Consider the following 20815-nt stretch of genomic DNA (forward strand, 5'->3'; position numbering starts at 1 on the left):
GAAACTTGTTATCCGAGCACGAGGCTCCAATTTGAGCCGATTCCGAACCTTGTTCTGCGAAATCAGCGGATCAAAGAGTCGACCTCAAAAGGTGCCTCTTTTGTGTCGCCTCGATGGAACACACAAGCTTTTTGTCGCGTCTGATCCAAGCTAACGCGACTTTTGTGCGTCGCAAACTCCAGACACGTGTCAATCATGAGCCCGAGGGTGTCAATCAGACGAGAGAGTTTTGAGACTAAATGTTCCGAAAGGAATAGCGTTGTGTGAAAGAAGTGCAGCTGGGTAGAGAACATGGGTCGCTCCAGCACCGGGGAGACAACAATCTTTCTAGTTCTAATGTCATCAAAATCTTTTTTTTAAATGTTTGGTCAACATGGAGTTACTTCAGTTAATTATGGAGATAAATAAATCGTCTTATTCATGAATAATGTGGTAACAGTAAATATAATTTCAAAAATAAATAATCAGGGAACATGAAAGTCTGGATTTCATTATTTTATTATAACTAAATAACATTAAACTCGGTTAGAATACAATCTTGTTTATCGATAACTAGCAACTGGACATTTTTAGTCCAATCTTGCACTAATGAACAAGAGAATATTTATTTTTAAACAATACATAATTAAGTCATCGATAAAGTGGGGTTCAATTTTCCAAAAACGTAAAAAAAAATTAGCAACTTTCATAAATTATTTAAAGGTAATGTGGAAAGTGTTTAGTCGTCTGTGAATCCACGAGTCAGAGAAACTTCCTGTCGAGTCTTAGGTCTGTTTTTTCTGTATTTTGAGTGGCGCCCTCTGGTGGACACACGTGTCAAACAACTTCACAAAACTAGTCCAGATCTAGTTGAGTCTCCACATGATGGAATCCAACCCACTTCAGCGAACAAGCCTTCGACCCTGATGGCTAACAATAACAAACGTCCGCCCACTTCCTCTCACGCTGGCAGCTGGTGGTCATTCGTGCTCCGCCGAGGAATCCTGTCTACCTGCTCAAATATAGCCTCTTTTTTAGGTCAGTGGAGGAGCGGCGAGGGCGTCCAGCGTGGACAAACTTGAGAACACCTCTCGAGTGTATTTATGTTGCGCCGTACGAAGAGCCGTAAATAAATCACAATATTGACGTGAGCTGCTGTTCCTCGCCGACACCGACGCCTTGAATGACCTACTTCACTGTGAAGATTCTGAGCCTTTGCTTGTTGAAATATACGGAGCTTGAAAATATCCAACGTGTTGAGTGTCAAAGATGTTCTTAACAAGCACGAGCTCCGGTGACTCATGGATTCACCTCCATATCGCACTCGTCTAAATGTCTTCTGGTTGTGTTTGTGACAAACAGGGTTTGATTTCAATCATATCCAGCAAATTTCTTTTGAAAGCTCAAAACATGGCTTTGAGCTCGTATTACTGTCATTACGGTACAACACAGAACTGCTTCGTTCACATCAAGATACACACACTTCTTAGTACAACTTTTGATTACAAGATGACGGTTAAAATCACACTCATACAGCTACAGGGATGAGTTCAATGAGAAGGAGTGAGAAGAAAAAGAAATAATGTTGGAACAGAACTCGAGCCCAATAGAACATTGATCCAAATATCAAACCGTTCCTCAAGTAATTTGTTACCAGGCGGCACAGAAATAAAATATAACTTATATAATTTCTGTTCTATTGATTACTACTCTCTTTAAGAGATTTAGTTTTGAAATAAAATATGGTGTTTCCTCTGAATCTTGACACTTTAGATTCTAGTTTCAGTCAAATCTACACAAATAAACCTGTAAACCAGAGAAAACGAGTGAAACAAACTTTACCGTTTTTATCTAAAGGTTTGTCCGAGGATATAATGCCGACATTAGACCAGGCCGCGGTTAAATAAAAGGTTCTGGACCTCTGTTCTAGAGTGTTTAATTAGCAGGAAAAAAAAGTGATTTTAATTTAGTTAAAAGACTAGTCATGCATCGTAGTTTCATAATCTAGACTGAAAACAAGTTATAAAGCTCTTTTTAATGTGTTTTTTCCAAAGATTTAAACTTGTTTCATCTGATTTATCGTCATAAACTCATAGTTGCCTTGATTATCTGCCATATATATACATATATATAACTATAGATACATTTCTTCACCCGTGTAATGTAAGTCAATTCCCTCCTAAGTCTCTACAGCTCGTGGTCTTGACCACACGAGGATCTCGATGAAGTCCAGACCGAGGACGTTCAGTAACCCGTGGACGTCAGCAGCCGTAAATCAAATGCACAGCGGCGTTCTCAACCAGCCGAGGAAGGCTCCGGCTCACGCTCCGGGGCTTTGCATTCTAAGCTTCTTAGTTGTGTTGTTGTTGTGGAGCGACAACGGCACAACAAGACGAATGTGGTTCGGCGGCGCGAGGATCATTAATCTCGCGGAGCTCCTGCAAACCTTGTTTAGCGCGAGGAAAAAGGAGGCGATTTCACGATTGATCGAGGATCAACGAAAGTGCGGATGAATATATGAGTTCGAACTCTCAGCGGGAGCCTGATGGGAAGAACGACTTCATCCTGAAGGGTTTTCTTCCGGATGATGAGGATTCATCACAAGCTAAAGCGTTTGTCGCCGACAAACGTGTCCACTTTCTGTCGTCGGAAAACATTTCCTACTGGTTCAGTGTTTTTCCATCATATTACGACTCTTTTCTCTGCGGCCCTCGCAACAGTGACTGCATAATGCGGCACAGTCGGTGCTTTAATTGCTGGTCCCTCAGGGGTGGAGGTGGATAATGGCGTCCGGAGCCTGATTAACTCTAAATTATTCACCACAGATTCTTCTCCTTCTCCTCCGTTAACCTATGATCTCAACAGACTGTTTGTCGGACTCAATCCTAAACTGCATGAAGTGCTCGGACTAATGGCAGCCATCTTTGTTTGAGTAACGAGAACAGCATCTTGCCAAACGGCTCTCTACTGCACCCTGTGGGCCTTTATCTTTGCATCTAGTGTGGATCTAGCGACATTAACCGTTTGATTTGGCAGCCATTTTTTCACTAAAGAGCTTCTTAATATCAGCGTATTTCTGAAAAAAAGTGGAAAATGAAAGTCCATGAGTGGAAGTTATGGTTTTAAATTCTTAATCGCATTTGATTTTTCATGTCCGTTCATAGTTATTACCATATTTTAGCGTTTTTGTAACCTTGAGATTCCGTGATATTATTGTAACGCATAGAACATTCTTCAATAAATGCTGGATGAAAAACCTGTTAACTTCTTTTGAAAATAAGGTACAAAAGCGGAACATTTCATGACCTTCCTATCAGAATAAACCGATCGGTGTATTACTGTAGTAACAAAACACACTAAAAAATCACTTTTACTTTTATTGCACGAATGCTCCTCCCATGATGCAACACAAATAGACTCAGGAACTCATTCATTCCTTGTGCTATTAGGCTGTTTAGTTCTCAGAAGCGGAGCGAAAAGATGATTTTATTCCATGTTAATCTTATCATTCTTTTTCTTTGATCTATGTTCTTTATCTCTAGATTTAGATTGTGTCATCTTGCACTTTCTTTTTATTGCAATTTGTTCTTGATTTAAGGTAAGATAAGTTAAGGTAAAACTTTATTGATCCCTCAGGAGGTCTCCTTCGGGAAATCGTTTTTTTCCAATAGCCACAGAAAATACAGCAATTTTTCATAAAAAATAAATCAAAATAAAATAAGAACAAGAACATAAAAAGAAAGAACAAGATGACACAATCTAAGTCTAAAGATAGATGTTTTAAGAATCTATCGTCTGTGTTGCTGTGTGATGGAAAAACAATTTCCCGAAGAAGATCTCCAGAGGTATCAATAAAGTTTATCCATCCATCCATCCATCCATCTATTTATATTTCTATCTATTCCCCTGAAATCTTTAGAATTGTCAGCTGGGCATCAGTCCATTTATCGACGTCCCTAATTTAATATTCCGAGCGTATTTCAACAAAAAAAACAAACACAATCGTGCCTCGTCTGAACACGTTTGTCTTCAGCTCCACCAGGAACATGTGGATTAGTTCGAACCGTCACCGTGGAAAATCTATGTGGATTGATGTGGACGGATGTGTTTATTGTCGGGGGGGAGGAGGAGGATCTTATTGCAAACCTCAAACGGTGGGTGTTTATTTCTGTCCCTAATCTTTGGATCTATAGTCCCGGAGCTCAGGTGATTCCTCACTTGGTTTCCTATTTTGCGGATCTTCCGTGAGGGATGTGCTGACGCGCATATAATTGTGCCGTCATTACGTGCCGCTCCCTGATGGGGGGGGGATCATAAATTTGTCGGTGACAGCTTTGTTCTTCTGGATTCACCATAAATCCTTCAAAACAGACGGGACCGAAATCCTCCAGCGAGTCGTCCTTTTCCTACGGATACAGTAAATCACAGCAACGAGGAACAGCTTTTGTACCCGGGGTCCCCCGTTGCTGTGGATTCACAGATCTATTTTTTGTTCTCCGCCCGTTTGGATTTGAAACCATAATTAAGGTTGTGAATAGAGACGTGGCGAAGGCCATTACACGCTTGATGTCACCTCTGATTTAATTGAGAAACATTTCAATGAGGCCGGAGCGTGAACTTTTGATGGATTCCACTGCAGAGTGTTCGGAGCACAACGACCTTCCTGACTCCATCAAATGTTTGCCTCAATTTTAAAACTCGAAACTTCGCTCGACGAACCTTTTAACTCGCATAAATAATAACTTTTTAAACTCTATGGTCGCTCCTGCTTTACAACACTGCTCACTGTTTTCTCACTCCCACTCAGTGAACTCATCACTGCATCTGCATGCATTTAGTGGATATGTAGCATGATGGAAAGTTTCACATTGTTCAGCAGTTATTGTCCTAAAATGAAAAGGGTTGACAGGTGCAGGTGAATCTGCTCTGTGTTTAACCAGTTGCTCTGCATGCTTTACTTTACATTATTTAAAGATAAGATAAAACTTTAAGGTCATGTGAAGGTCAATCCTTCAAAAAAGGGAGCGAAACAGGAAGTAAGGCCAAAGAGCATAAACATGGTTCGTGAAGGAAGGTGTATGATATTATTACGTCTTTGGGGAAAGGAAACCACAAAACAAGACACTAAAACAAAGAACAAACGAAAAAGATCAAAGATTTCCCAGATCCTTGATCCAGGAGAAGGTGTCAAACATCCGGAGAGAGAACTCCTCGTAAAGTTAAACTAATTCTTTAGAGCCGTCGTCGTCGAGCTTCATCCAGGCGCTCGTGTGAGATTCTGACGTCTTAGGAGACATTAAATCTTTACCATCACTGAATTGTTGCCAGCGTTAATAATGGCTTCCGTGCGATCTAAGAGTCTCCAGAGAAGATGTAATTCAGTCGGACGAGGAACACAATCAACCGAGATGGTGTGGAAATGAAAACTGTATGAATCACTCCAGTGATGAGAACCCTCTTGTTGTTATTTAGTGTCTGAACGGGAAGGAAAACCAATAAGTGTCACAGTGAACGGCCATTTTTCATTTTGGCCCACGTTTGTCCCACTATCCCAGCTACCTAGGGGGTTTGCGGACAAGTAGGAAAGCTCACATTTTGGATGGGAAAAAAGTCTTGATTTGTTAGACTGTGGGAGGAAACCAAACTCACCAGTTACTCTGTCACTTCAACTCAATCAATCAATCAATCTTCACCACTAATCCTGCCGAAAATATTTTTGTTTCCTTTGATAGTTACAATTTAACGCAATTAAAGTTAACTATAGATACAGTTTTTTAATGTAGCCATTAGCAGAGCAGTCCTGACACAGAATAGTCCTTAGAAAATGTGGTGTGAGTTTATTTATATTCATTTATTTGGTAAGGTATGAAGAGACCATTCGACCAAAACAGAGAGTTCGACACTTTCACGCTTTTTAAAAGTTCTAATCTTCATCATCATCATCATCATCATCGTCATCCATTTTTGGAGTGAGAAGTTTACTACGAAAAAGTGGTTGAAAAGGATTAAAAAACTTGAAGTGAAATGTGAAGGTCATTTCTTAATTTCCTTTGATAGTAGAATTGACCAGAAAAAAAAGTGTAAAAACTAACGATACACGTTATTTTTGAATGTAGCCATTAGCGCATTGACAATATCATGTCCAGCACATTATCTTCCTTCAAAAAAAACGTAGCGTTAACTTTTAGCCAAGAATTAATGACAATGAAAACTGAAACACTGGTGATTGCTCCTGATGATAAGATTCCAGGGTTGAGTCAGTACTTGGGTGACTTAGGTCAGTCTGTCAAACTGAGCCTGAGAAACCTGGGTGTTGTATTTTATAAAGACATGTCTCACTGCCGAAAACTGACCAGAAACTGTTTTCTTCAACTGAGAAAAATCTCCAAACTTAGGAAAATGTTGTCGGAACATGATCTGGATCTTATAATCCATGCGTTTGTTTCTTCTCGTCTGGACTATTGTAACAGTTTATTTTCATGTCTTAACAAGAAGGATCTGTCTCGTCTGCAGTTGACTCAGAACTCTACAGCGAGAATTCTGAGCCGCTCTAGTAGAAGAACTCACATTTCTCCAATCCTTAAAACTCTTCACTGGCTTCCAGTTTCTTTCAGGATCAACTTTAAAATTCTGGTTCTTACTTTCAGATCTATTCATGGTCAGGCTCCTCCTTACATCACTGATCTGATCCAGCCTTACACCCCAGCTCGGGCTCTGAGGTCTGTGGATCAGAATCTACTTATGGTTCCTCGCACTCGGTTCAGGACCAGAGGAGAGAAATCTTTTCAGGCTGTTGCTCCTAAGCTTTGGAACGATCTTCCTCTCTCTTTGCGCTTGATGGAGTCTACTGACTCCTTTAAGAAACATCTTAAGACGTTTTTATTTGTTCAGGCTTTTCCTTGATTTTCTGGAACTCCTGTGTTGTTCTCAGTATTATCTTGATCTTTAAAGTATATACTTTATTGAATATTGTTTTGATTGTTAAAGCGCTTTGTGACCCTGGTCTGGAAAAGCGCTACACAAATAAATATTACTTACTTACTTACTTACTTACAATACTTTAACAAACAGCCAACGTTAATTTAAGATTAAGCTCTAAAAACTAACTTTATTGTGGAGCAGAAGTGCTGCCAGGATTTAAACCCAAACGATCCAAACCCAGATGTGGAGGTAATTTAAAGTCTTCCATCTCTTCCCTCCCCAGAGTGATCTCAAAACACACGCAGGCACTTTTCTTCCTCGTCTCGCTGACATCGTTCGGTGTCTGAGCCGGAAAAAGATGAAGCGACTCTTGTCTCAACTTTATTCCCTTCTTTCTCGCTGATTCACAGTCTGGGCTCCTGATACCACAGCCTGAACCCCGAGTCTGTTGTTCCACCTCCAGGAGGCTGAGAGTCTGAGGTGTGGTCGGTATCTCTGCTGCCGACGCTGATAGATGAAGCTTGAGGAGCTTCTCATCTCCACAGTGTGATCGGGGGGTGCAGGATTGTGAGGGAGGATTGGGGGGTGCAGGGGTGTGAGGGAGGATTGGGGGGTGCAGGATTGTGAGGGAGGATCAGGGGGGGTGCAGGGGACAGATCTGGGACAGTGGGCCGTCAGCAGCAAGAACTTAAAGCAGCCAGTGAACCACAGAGGAGCAGATCCATGTGTGACGGATCTTAATTAAGCTCCCAAGATCTTCCTCACACTTTATCGTCCTCATCATCAGGGCAGATAAGAGTCATACGTCTGTATGTGCGTCTGAATGCGTTGATCTTTTTATTTATTCCCTGACATTTTGTCACGTGGCTTCGAAAGCTAAAATCTAGTTACAGAAGGAATCCAATGAAGATCTGCTGGTGCAGCGAGTCGTTGAGAGCCAGTCGTCTGTAAACAGTTTATCAGGGTTTCCTGCGGCGGCGAACGAAAGCCGGCGTTGAGTTTCGGACGCACATTATCACCATAAGTGATGTCGTCGTCTTAGAGTCTCTCCATCTTGTTTCAGATTAGACGCACAGCGGCAGTGAGTTGGGGACGTCAGTTGCGCTCATTTCTTTAAAGGCTGAAGTACTGACAGGACTTACAGTAGAGGGGAGTCCATCAATATTCTGTAGCCGTGCTTTCGAATCTGTCAGTTTTTTTGTTGTCGGATTGTTGGACCAAACGATTCGAATCAACATTTGATCGATGCCACTTTTTCAGAAGAAATAAAACGCTTTCAATAACTCTACAGCAGGTGGCAGCAGAAACAAAAGCGGACTAAGTGAATTTCAAAGAGTTTTTTCTTATTTTTTTTGCTTGAATTAAAGTATGTAGTATTAAAATATATATATGTTTACATATTCAAATGATGTAGCCAGTTTTATTGAGATTTTTGCAGTCTAAATGATGTGGTATTTATATATCTATATACATTTATGTTCACTTATAGAATACTAATATTAATTGATGAGAAATAATGACATTATGTATAACAGTTTGTAATTATGTAAAACTGTACATTATTATATACATTATTTAAAGATAAAATAAACTACTGTTTATAACGTTATACATAACCAATAAATTAGTTGTTAGTTGTTGTTAGTTGTAAATGACTTGTTAACTGTATGTTAATGATTTACAACGATCATTTATTAATAAGTAATAGATCATGAACAAGCTTAACAGTTAACTAATGATCTATTAACTAGTTATAATGGATAGGTATTCTATAGTGTTACCATATTAATTAATTGTTACATCGTATTAAATCTTTTTGAAAAGTAGATCAATAACAACATTCAGTGATGATGATGATAACGATATATTTGTTCTTTCTTTTGTGTCATTCAAGTTCATTTATAATTGACATTTCTGATTGATTTATATGTTAAACTGACCCAAATGTTTACATGAAGACAAACAAACCGACATGAACATGACTCTGCAGAGAAAGAGGAACTCTGGCTGCTCACCCGCCCTTGATGTAGTCCAGGAAGGTGTGCTCCGACTCCACGTTGAACGACAACAAGGACACCTGAGGGAGGAAACAGCGGCTGATCATCTCAGGTGGTGATGGAGCGAACCTACACATCCGCACATTAGCCGCTGACCTCACCGCCCGCCCACAAGCCGACTGGAACCGCCTCGAAATGATTCTCCGGTGGCGGATTACAGGCGAGCGCGGACGTGTTGCAGAAGTGGCCAGTGATTTTAATTACAGAGTCGCCGCAAACACATCCGGCGGCCAAAGTAAACGGCAGTAACGAAGCGGCGCCGGCAAACATTTGCTTTGTTTTCCTGGCTCTCGTGGTCACAGTCGGAGCCAGGAATCCATCGAGGGAGAAACATCTGCGGAAGCCTTCTGGAGCTCTGGCGGAAACCAGCTCTGACACAGTAGGATTGGACGGACATTTGGACCCACTTTAACCCATTATTTCATTACTAAAGCGTCTTGTTTTGCATTTGCTAACGTGAAAAATGTCAGCAGTTGACAGTCGTTATTGTGCGTTCATAGTTGTGTTGCTAAAAACCTCGACACGACGGTGAAGAAAAAGCAAAGATATTCCGAAGTCAGATTCTTTTTTTAAAAACGAGCAAAATTCCACATGAATACAAATGAAGTCTCTGCATCCTTATCTCAGACTTACCGTCCCAGAGTTGATATATCTCTTTTTCTTTAGCTTCTTCTTGGCATTCATCACCTGGCGGAGGAGAAGAAAGAACGTAAACCCGCAGCAGAATTCTTCCCCAGCAGTCGACGGCCGCTAATAAAAGCATTGTTCGCCTCCTACGCTGCGAGGTTAATGGAGCCGAGCGACATGATCCAATACAGGAGGGAACCAGAGAACATTGATCACGGAGATTATTCACGGGACGACTCGTCGCCAATGTGAAAACATACAACGCTATCGAGGCGAGTGAATTCACGTCGTGGGAATTCTAGAGGGAAAAGTTTGGATATCGTGATGGAAACATCTGCTGATTTCACCGTTTGCTCTTTTCAAATTAAATATCTCTCCGGGGAACACGCGGCGGTTGTGATCTCATCGATCGCTTCAGATGAGTCGATAGTACTTTTAATTAAAGTTACTTTTTTGGGCCCACGGATCGATCTCACCCTGAACCTTGAAGCGTTGAGTCAAGAAGAAAGATTGACGTTTTATTATTGATTTGTATTGAATTTAAGCTTTTCAACACCAAAATATATCCACATTTATTTGGATCTTAATGCTGTAGAATTTATTTAATTGTGCTTTAAGGTGCAGTCATTCACCACCACTGAGGATATGTTACTGCGTAATAACAGTTTGGAAGGAAAAAAAAGTCAGAAAAGAAATCTCTTTTACAACTTTAAAACCTTAAAATGGACATTAATTATAAATCTGAGATTTCACATATTCAGGGTAACAAAATTTCAGTCCTTTGCTTTTAAAGTTGACTTTTTTATGCACGTCGATGAGTCAGTTTCAAGGTCTTTTTCTGATTTATTTTCTAAAAACTTCTCTGTGAGATTGAAACTCAAACAATAAGCCTTCTAACACTAACAAAAAAACAAACATTTACCTCAAAAAACACTTCAAAACTCGTTTTCCAACCTTCTCACTCCCTCTCAGTGAACTCATTCCTGCTGCCAACCAACTGTTAGCATGTAGCGCTAACACCAGAGTGGATTGGACCGATCTCCCGTCAAGGTTTCCTGTGGAATCCTGTGCAGAACTGAAAGTTCTAACCACCGTCAGAGATTTGAGCTTCAAGTGGAAGAAATTCCTCAGACGCCGAAAAACTTTTCCGCCCACGTTCACGTCCGAACACATCAAAACCCCGCTGACCTCATCACGGTCTCAACTGGTTAACCTTTAAAGATGTAGAAACTTCTCCCGGGCCCCCGACCCGGAAAAAGGCGTGAAGAAAATGGCTCGATGAAGGGTAATGGAGGCAGATCTTTCTGCGGCGTCAGCGGACTTAAAGGGCGACCCTGAGAGCAGCTCAATCTTCTCCATCTGATCCCTCCTTAAACCTCCTCCAGGAGCAGCTGATACGACACCGAGAGGCTTTTAAATGAGGGATGGACGGGACAGTGGAATCCCGTCCTCCACCAAAAAAAAAGTCTCCACGAGCCTTTCGGGGGCATTTGTATTCCGGGCGCCGCCGCTCCTCATGCGCTCTGCCGCACCACTTAACCTCTCGCCACTCGCCGCCGACGAGGGCAGGCCGGGACGAGGAGGCCGGGCTGTTAATTTTAAACACTGGAGCTGCACGAAGGCCTGCACTTTCTTCTCATTAAACCCCGGATAACTTGACCTTGATAACGCTAAGTGTGCATTGATCTGCTCCGGAAATCGAAGAGGGCTCGTCACCTCAGACGCCGTGAATAATCATCCGGTCCAAGATCCCCTCAATCAAACATGAGCCGCTCCAACGCACCGGTTCAAGTGAGACGCCCGTCTCTCAACAGCTCACTCACCTCGTAAACGTTTAGCTGGCTCTGACCTCGACACAGCTCCTTGTAGCTGGTCGTCAATTCGCCGATGAAGTCGTGGCTGAAGACGGAATCATGGGGAGAAGGTTTTAAAAAATAAAAATGACACCGGGATCTGTCGTTTGTGGTGAGTTACCTTCCGTCTCTGTCCCAGTCGTAGATTTCCACTTTGATCGTCCTGCAGGGAAACACATGGAAGATCAGTTTGAAGAGACTCTTTTAATATGTTCCTGCAGAGTTAATGTGAACCAAAATTAAACATTTACTATTTGGATAAAAGGATATTTACCAAAAAAATAATTTAATTATTTTAAGTAGTAACAACGGGACAAAGTAGAACAAATAACAATGTAAAACAAAAAGTAAATAATTTGATGAAGCACTTTGACAGTGCATACCTCTGCCAAGGAGTTAATTTCACATGGCTTTATTTAATTATTTAATTGAATTGGTAAGGGGATCGAAAATTATTCAACAACGGGACAAAGCGCCAAAGTAGTAAAACAAAATATGTAAAAGAATAATTGTTTAAAAAAAAGCACTTTGACACTGCATACCTCTACCAAGGAGATATGCAGTGTCTCCTTGGCAGAGGTATGTTGTACCAGACACTGCATATCTGCCATTGCTTTATTCAATTCGTTATTTTTAAGTAGTAATAAACATGAATTTTTAACCATGAAACAAAGAGCAAAGTAACCACAAAAAAGGCTAAATAAAGAATCATTATTTTTAAAAGCACTCAGACACTGCATACCTCTGCCAAGGAGCTAATTTCACATTCAATTATGAAACACAGCAAATAATCAAATAAAAAAACCTCCATGATTCAAGAATTTTGTCGGGTCATGACACGAAAAGGGTGACATTGTCAAACCTTTAACAAGTCCAAAACTAGCAAAGGTAAAACCATATTAAATTTAATTCCATATAAACTGTCATATGGAATTTGATTTTACTTTTTCTTTTTTTTTTTTATCTGGTCCTGAACAATGCGGCCACAGAGCAGTGGCCAGGAGTCCAACACTGGGCTTAAACAACTGTGGAGCTTCTTATCCTAAGAAATAATGATTCAATGGCATAATTCATACGTCAAACTCCCTCCTGGACTGTAACCCGACTGAACCACCGGTTGAAACTTTCATGAGCTTATTCCAGAACAAACGACGCCTCGCTGAACCTGCGTTAAGAATTCAGCACCGCGGACAGCGCCGCTCCTCCGCCTGTAAACGAGTCTCGCCTCGAGGTCAGAAAGTTACGTGAGGAACTCTTAATCATCAGGATTCAATTCTCCTTCTAACGATGAGTTTGGACGTCCACAGGTTCCATCAAAGGCTGTGGAACGACCGACGAGCAGATAAAAGGAGGATTGACCTGCTTTCTCCTGATTGATCTCCCTCCGACTCGGACGACTGGAGAAGGTCTGACCAGAGTTCTGCTGATCAACTGCAATTTGTCCTGATGTTTAATTTGCTTGGATCGGATCAGAACCAGAACGATGACGACATCGTTAAGGAGACCTGATGGATTTAGAACCGGGGGATTTGACGACACTCGTAAAAAAATGTATTGATTTTTTTTAATATTGAATTATTTTTCAAAACAATTTATTCAACAGTTTCTATATTGAAAGTATTTTTTAAAATAATTAAATAAAGAAATGTATATTAATTAGATTTTTATATGTACATTTTTGAGTATGATATTCTTAAAATAAATAATAAATTATTAACACATTTTCTGAAAGTTTTAATAATATTTACAAATTTTAAAAAGTGAGAAATTCATATTTTAAGACTTTCTACACTTAAGTTGATATTGTACTTTTTTTGGTTCAATTATAAAAAATAAATAAATAAGAACTTTTCATCTTAAACGAATTAATTCAATTATTCAATAAAACATATTCAACATTTCAATTAAAAAACACATTTTCAACATTATAAATGTTAAATTAAACTATTCAATATCCAGATTTACTTCTATATTGTAACAGCAATCCCTGGATACTGTTGCCTTATTAGTTGAAGTAGTACTTTAGTACTTTAAGATGGTAGTACCACAGTAATTACATGTAATATTTGACAGTTAAATCCATGGCAGAGACAAGAGTTTGATCTGCGACTCTGGCATCAAAAGCCTCTCAGGGAATCAGAAGTCCTTCCTGCCAGCTCTCCATCTGTCCGACCCAATTAGCCCGAGTGAGCAGGTGATGCGAGGCCGGGTCGGAGTTAAGAACCTCTTTTGACACCCAGCGTGGCGTGGAAGGGCAGAGAGACTGACATGTACTTTCTCTCACGCCTTCTCCTTTCATGTTTCCATGCGAGCACTCCCACACTGGTCCCAGCAGGAATCCTGTCAGGATCTATAGACCCCGAGTCTTCCTCCCACTCTTTAGTGCCTTTTGTTTTCAGCCTCCTCAGAGTTTTCCCCGGGAGGTCATTTGCTCGGGTAGAGATTTGAATGAAGTGGATACAGTCGTGGAACCGTGAAGCGGATCGATAAAACCGACAAGGGCGGAGTGTTCCGGATGACGGAGGGAAAAACTGATCAAGGATCAAGTACCTGTCGTAGTCCCCGTTGCAGAGCGCCCGCACAGGGATGGAGAAGGGCTGCCAGATGGGGTTCAGGGTGTTCTTCACCACCTCCGTCTTGTGGCAGATGGTGAACCTGGAGGTGCGGGTCAGAGATTTGAAATGCTAAACCCGGAGACGGAGATTTCCCCTCAACATGGGCCGGTGTCTGCTGGACTCGTCCATATGGACCCGTGAGCTGCTTCACCGCTGGTTCTGATCCAGGTGACGGTCAAAGGAAACCGGGTCTCTGAGGTTAACTCGCTACGCCTTGATGCTAATGTAGTCGTTTCATGAATCCTTGTAGGCATTGAAATTGTTTCCTTGATTTCTTTAGTAACGACTTGACTAGTAGCTTTTAAATGGTCTTAACGAGTGGTTTAAAGAATCCAATAACTAGATCATCTCTTATTAATGTAGATATTATGGTCAGATATTATCATCTCATTGTTACTTGTTTATAATCTCCGCCTGCAAAACTAGCAGTTTTATTAAAGTAAGTAAGTCATTTTTATTTGTATAGCACTTTTCCAGACCAGGAGACACTTTTATAAACCTGTGGGATTTTGTTCCACGTGTAGCTTTTTGACTGTATTTTTGAATCGCCCTAAATTTCCCATGAGGCCTCATTTCATACTTGTAGAGTTGGTCACATGGTTAGAAAATAATAATAATAATCCTAATAATGGCTATGAAGTAGTACTTCCTGGTGACAAATTAACATTCTGGTGTGAATTACATGAGAGTATAAAAGATGCCTTAACAAAAATAGAATAAAAGGAGATCTAGTCTATTTTTAATGATAAGTTACTCCTCAAAATATTGTTATTATTGTTATATCTTATTATTACTAATGTAGAAATAATAATTCCAAGTCGGGAGTCGAACCCAGGACCGGAGTCGAGTTCTCCAACAATTTAGCTACTAGTGACCTCACAGCAGTTCATTGCAATTGATTGAATTGAATTTTAACATAATAAATTAAATTTATTTAATTTGAAGCACAAATTACTTTATTTTCTTTTCACCATGTCACGTCTGAGGCTCCCGCAGTAACTAGCAAAATCAAAAAGAAGCTTAATATGAAATGAAAACCTGCATAAAAAAATGTTTACGAAAGGATAAAAAATAAGCCGATATATTTTATATTTATTTAAATAAACTCAATATTAATAATAATAATAGTAAGACAACGATCCTAAAGGTGTCAAGTAAAAAATTCACTTTATTTCAAGTTATTTTTAATGTCAACTACTAAAGAAAATTGTCAGTTTTGTAGAAACGCACTTCGACCGCGAGCAAAACTATAAAACTGATCATGATAAAATACTTTTTACTTCTATTTAATATTTAATACTATTCAAACCTAGTTATATTTAATATCCCTTTTTGTGTTCGTCTTTTGTCAGCTGAAAGAAAACCTATTAAAGGCCATTTTTCTATTCCCTTCTTTCTTTTGGCTCAACAACCCCGACCTACAGACATAATATATAAAGTGGCCCTTCAGTAAATCCATTTTCCACCATTAAATATGATTTATTTGTGTCGTTTAAAGTAGAATGGAGTCTAATTCTGGATGTATTTAAAGTTAACAGACCGTCTTAAATGTGTTGAGTCTGACACGTGTAAGAAAACATCCATCAACACTCACGTTCTGTCCTCGTTGCTTCTGTAGAAGACCATGAAGGGGTCGGACTTCCCGAAAAAGTCTTTCTTATCCAACTTGTTGGCGCAGAACTGCATGGTGGCGTAATCCTGCAGACGGAGACACGAGGACTCAGAGAAGTAGGACGATAAACACACAAAAGAAGGACAACAACAATAAATCCCAGACTGTGTTTGTCTAATATGTCGGCGCCTACAAACAAAAGGAAACAAAGCGTCTTCTCACAAGAAGCGAGGTCAGACGACGGTCCCTGAATGCATCTTCAGTGAGATTTTGAAAACACCTAAAAGTCGTCATTTTGAAGACGGCGAAATTGTGGGGCGCCGCTAAAGCGAATGAAAGAGCTAATGAGGGATTGAAACGTCCGTCATTACGATAATGACCATCATTTAGGAGACTTTTGAACATATGCTACCATTACAGAACAATGCTGGTGTCAGCGACTCTCGCTTTCAGTCCTGGTGCAGCTCGGTTTCAACGAGACGTTAAAGGGTTTTATGTTATAGTTATTATAATTATAATTATTATGTTACATCCATATATATAATCTAAAGCAAACTTTACAAACTCATGAGATCTGCTTTTAATAGTGTTTTAAAAGCAAAACCGTATTGTTTATCTTTACTAATTTTTCGAATTAAAAAGTTAATTAATTCTAATCTTTTTTAGTTTTTCAACTTATCTTTTCAATAATACATTTTTTTATAAATGTGTTTTTTTATATATATATTATGTGACTACAGATATCATATAACATCTTATGGTTGTATTTGCTTTGTAAAAAAAAAAGAAGTTAATAATCATTTTGTTTTTATCTTTTAAAATCCATAAAATCCCAATAATTAATTAAATAAAAATACTGTCTATTATTTTATAGTTAAAAAATAAAGATATATATATAAATGCATTTCAGTTACAATTTCATCACCGTTTTAACTAATAAAAATATATTTACTTAATTCTTGGGATTTTATGGATTTTAAAAGATAAAAACATGATATCTATAGTGACATAATTAAAAAAAATATGTATTACAAATTACGTTATTATGGAGAATATTAGTCATAAAATAACAATTCAAGTATTTATATACATCTCTATATATAGATATATACAGTATATACTGTATATGCTTATAAATACTGTACATAAAACAAAGAAAAGAGCAGGTAACATGTATTTCAAATTACATAATTTGAAGTTTAAAAATGTTTTAATTCAACTTAATTCCCATTTTTTAAACTAATTTTATCTCATCACTGACTCAGAGTACACAGACCTCTGTCAAGGAGCTCATTAAACCCATTTTTACAGCCAGAATATCATTTCCCTGCAAACGTATTATCCATATCATTTATTGCCTATTTCTTTGGCATTTGACACCTTGTTGATGGCAGCAGTAAAGAAAGAGTAATGGTAATAAGAATAATGTTTAAATTAACCTTTAGAATAGGTAATGAGGTGATATCGTGTTCTTTGGTCTGAATAATCATCTCCACTCTGCTCTCGAACAGAAGCTGCTCTTTTGAATCTGTTTTTGTTTAACCATCCGGACTCCAGAGGAACATTTGGCTTCATATCTGCACTTGACAGCAGATAAAAGAGCTGTTTGTGTGAAAACTTTCTCTCGAGAATTCCGGGGTTTTGAAAGAGCATCTCGTGGACGTGAACGAGCGACTTCCATCGATCCACTCTGACCCACATCTGCTGGACCTTCTTCTCCCTGTGACTCGCAGCCTCTGACCTCCTTCAACATCCTCCGCTTCACACGTTTCATCGAGATGTGAAGAACCTCAGCGGCCCCAGCACAGAGCCCTGAGGCGCGCCGAACGCTTGAGAAGCCAGAAACTAAATGACGAAATCCTCAGATCTTCTCTTGACCACTGAACCTTCTCCAGCCTCAGACGCTGCAGTGTTTCCCATTAGAATGTGGGAGAGCAGGAACATTTATTTTCTGCGGCAGAGGCTTCAGATCACCGGGGGAATCTCGGGAGCAATTTATACTCTCTACGGATTCTTGTTATTTCTTTTATTGTGTCAGCGCGGCTGCAGAGAAAACACAAGCAGCAACAACACAAGCAGAAGACAAAGAGAAGCGAAGGAACAAACAACTAATGTTCCCTAAAGACTCTGAACTTCATCAGTGTTTCTCATGTGAGTCACTCCTGAGTCAGACCCGTTTTAGATTCACGCGTCTGATATAAATGTGACTCTTATGTTGCTTGTTGTGTTTCTTTATTGGAGATTTAAACTGACTCATTGTTCGTGACTCATCCAGTCGAGCGACTCCTTGAATTTGTTGTTTTAGTGACTCAAAGTTCTGTGTGACTCAAGTTGATTTTAGTGACATGTCGAGTCATTTGTTTAACATGATTTTTGTTAAACGTTTAGTTAATTATTTTTCTGCCGAGTGACTCTTTGTTGTTTTAGTGACTCAAATATCTGAGTGATTCGTGTTGATTTTAATGGCCTGTTGAGTTACTTCTTGTTTCTGAGTGACTCCTTGTTGTGCTTGTGACTCAAAATTGTAAGGGACTCATTTTAATTTTAGTGATACTGTATTTTGAGTTACTTCTTCTGTTTCTGAGTGACTCTTTGTTGTGCTTGTGACTCAAAGTTCCGCGTGACTCATGTTGATTAGACTGACACTTTTCTATTTTTGTGATGAGTGACTCTTTGTTGTGTTTTTGACTCAAAGTTCTAAGTGACTCATTTTAATTTTCAGTATTCTGTATGTTAAATGACTTCTTCTGTTTCTGAGTGACTCTTTCGGGTGCTAGTGACTCAAAGTTCTGAGTGACTCATATGGATTTTAGTGGGACGTTGAATTAATTCTTCTGTTTCTGAGTGACTCAAAGTTCTGAGTGACTCATATGGATTTTAGTGGGACGTTGAATTAATTCTTCTGTTTCTGAGTGACTCAAAGTTCTGAGTGACTCATATGGATTTTAGTGGGACGTTGAATTAATTCTTCTGTTTCTGAGTGACTCAAAGTTCTGAGTGACTCATATGGATTTTAGTGGGACGTTGAATTAATTCTTCTGTTTCTGAGTGACTCAAAGTTCTGAGTGACTCATATGGATTTTAGTGGGACGTTGAATTAATTCTTCTGTTTCTGAGTGACTCAAAGTTCTGAGTGACTCATATGGATTTTAGTGGGACGTTGAATTAATTCTTCTGTTTCTGAGTGACTCAAAGTTCTGAGTGACTCATATGGATTTTAGTGGGACGTTGAATTACTTCTTTTGTTTCCAAGTGACTCTCTGTTGTGTTAGTGACTTAAAGTTCAGAGTTGAATGTTGAATTCCTTATTTTTCTGCTGAGTGACTCAAAGTTCTTAGTGACTCATGTTGACTAGTAACCATTTTATATTGACTTCTTTACCTACGACTCTTTTTGGCGACTCGTTGTTGCCGCAAGTGACTCATTGTTTTAAGTGAATACATTTAGTAAATATGATTGCTTGGTTTATCAACTATTTATCGACTCTATTGACTCGTCGTTTTGGGACCGATTCATCGTCCAGGTTTGGACTTCGATGGTACTTCTGATCGTCAGGCTCTCCAGGCGTGAAGCAGCGTCTGAAGAGGAGCTCCATCAGTGATAGGATGCTCCATCCCAGGTGTGTGAGGGAGAGGTACTGCAGGTCTTTCCTCCCTGCTGCCATCAGACTCCACAACAAGAACACACCAAGATAACGATTTAACTGCACCTCTTGTTATTTATGTAAATATGATTGTGTATATATTATATAGCGCAGATTTATCTTTTATTCTATTTAGATTTTCTTTCTCGTTTTTATTTCTGGGTGTTTTTATTTCTCTTGCTGTTGTTAAACCGAATTTCCCCTCGCGGGACTAATAAAGGTTTTCTGATTCTGGTTCTGATTCTGAAGCACCGGCTGCTAAATCCTCTGTAAACGTTGGAGGGCAGGAGCGAAAAAGGAAAACGGTGGTTTTGCTCAGAGATTTGATGGAACTTCTATTTGCATTTATATTACACTGGAGAGCATCTCTGCGGTGATTACCAACACACCTGATCGCAGAGATGACCGTGAGCGCCTGAACTGCAGCGTCCCGGCGCTTTCTGCAGCCTCACCAGAACAAAGAGCCTCTGAAGATAATCCCACTCGATCGGACTCGGACAAGCACCTGCATGTCGTGAAACATTCGCGCACGGACGCGGCTCGATGGCCAGTTTATGGAGGCTCGTCTATTAAGCTCCCCTTTGCCTCGCCGGCGGCACTTTAATCTCCTTCTTTATGATTCCACGCAGCCATGTGGCGTCGATGAATATTAGAGGACGAAGGTTATTATCGGAATAAACAACGGCCAATTCACAGCCGTTCACAGCCTCCGTGTAAACAACCCCCGACTGACGGCGAGCGACTGCAAAGTGACAAGTTCACGTCGCTTTTAATACACGCATTCATAACGTGGAGGCGTCTTTGTAAACACTCGTTATCCGATGCAAGAAGTGGCGGAGATCATTCATGAGCGCGATTACTCAGCGTGTCTAAGATACTTCTTTACAAAGAAATCACCAGAAATAGACTTTAAAAAGTGAGATTCACATTAATTGGACGAATTAAAGCCGTCAAAGCTCACTTGGAACTTCAGTAAGTTACCGTTATCTTACAGGAAAGTGTCGAAAAAAAACATGTTCGGAAATTAGATGTTCAGGGTCAGGACGGGCTGAACTTCAGCGACACTTTACGCAACAAGCTGTGGGGAAGAAAAGAAAGGACGAGGCCAAGCAACGACAGAGCACCTGTTCCCAGCATGCACTTTACCTTTGACAACTTTCTTCTCCAAATAGCAAACCTTGGCTTCAAACAGTGACAAAGAAAGTTGTGTATAAAGGAGGTGATGATAATGTTTTGGCTGATATTTGCAGCAACCAATACTTGAATATCTCATCTTGCTTCAACAGGTAGAAAAGTATTTGTATTTTTATTGGTGTATAGCATCACTGTACTGTTGAACAATGAGGTAATTGGACGGTTAGAAAACTTACTCTGCAGTTCCCCAGCTCCTCGGCCGACAAGAGGATGGTTCCACATTTCTTCCCTGGTATCCCTCTGTTGGAAAGAAGGAGAATAAATTCACGTCGAGAACAGTAATGCATCGATAATAAACTGGTGACACATTTGGT

The 20815-nt window shown here is 39.8% G+C and overlaps 1 protein-coding gene across 2 annotated transcripts in view; it reads right to left on the reverse strand.

Annotated features, from left to right (window-relative positions):
* The window catches only part of cpne5a (copine Va), a 79157-nt gene that overhangs the window by 11109 nt on the left and 47233 nt on the right, over window positions 1–20815 (reverse strand). For both annotated transcript variants that reach the window (XM_087781115.1, XM_087781114.1), the window contains 7 exons: window positions 20678–20741; window positions 15647–15750; window positions 13988–14092; window positions 11559–11600; window positions 11408–11483; window positions 9591–9644; window positions 8916–8977 (listed from right to left, as the gene is read on the reverse strand). In XM_087781115.1, coding sequence (XP_087637241.1) covers window positions 8916–8977; window positions 9591–9644; window positions 11408–11483; window positions 11559–11600; window positions 13988–14092; window positions 15647–15750; window positions 20678–20741 — 507 coding nt within the window. The remainder of the gene's footprint in view (window positions 1–8915; window positions 8978–9590; window positions 9645–11407; window positions 11484–11558; window positions 11601–13987; window positions 14093–15646; window positions 15751–20677; window positions 20742–20815) is intronic.

This window comes from Callionymus lyra, chromosome 19 (assembly GCF_982586985.1).
Source record: "Callionymus lyra chromosome 19, fCalLyr1.hap1.1, whole genome shotgun sequence".
NCBI classification, from domain to species: Eukaryota; Metazoa; Chordata; class Actinopteri; order Syngnathiformes; family Callionymidae; genus Callionymus; species Callionymus lyra.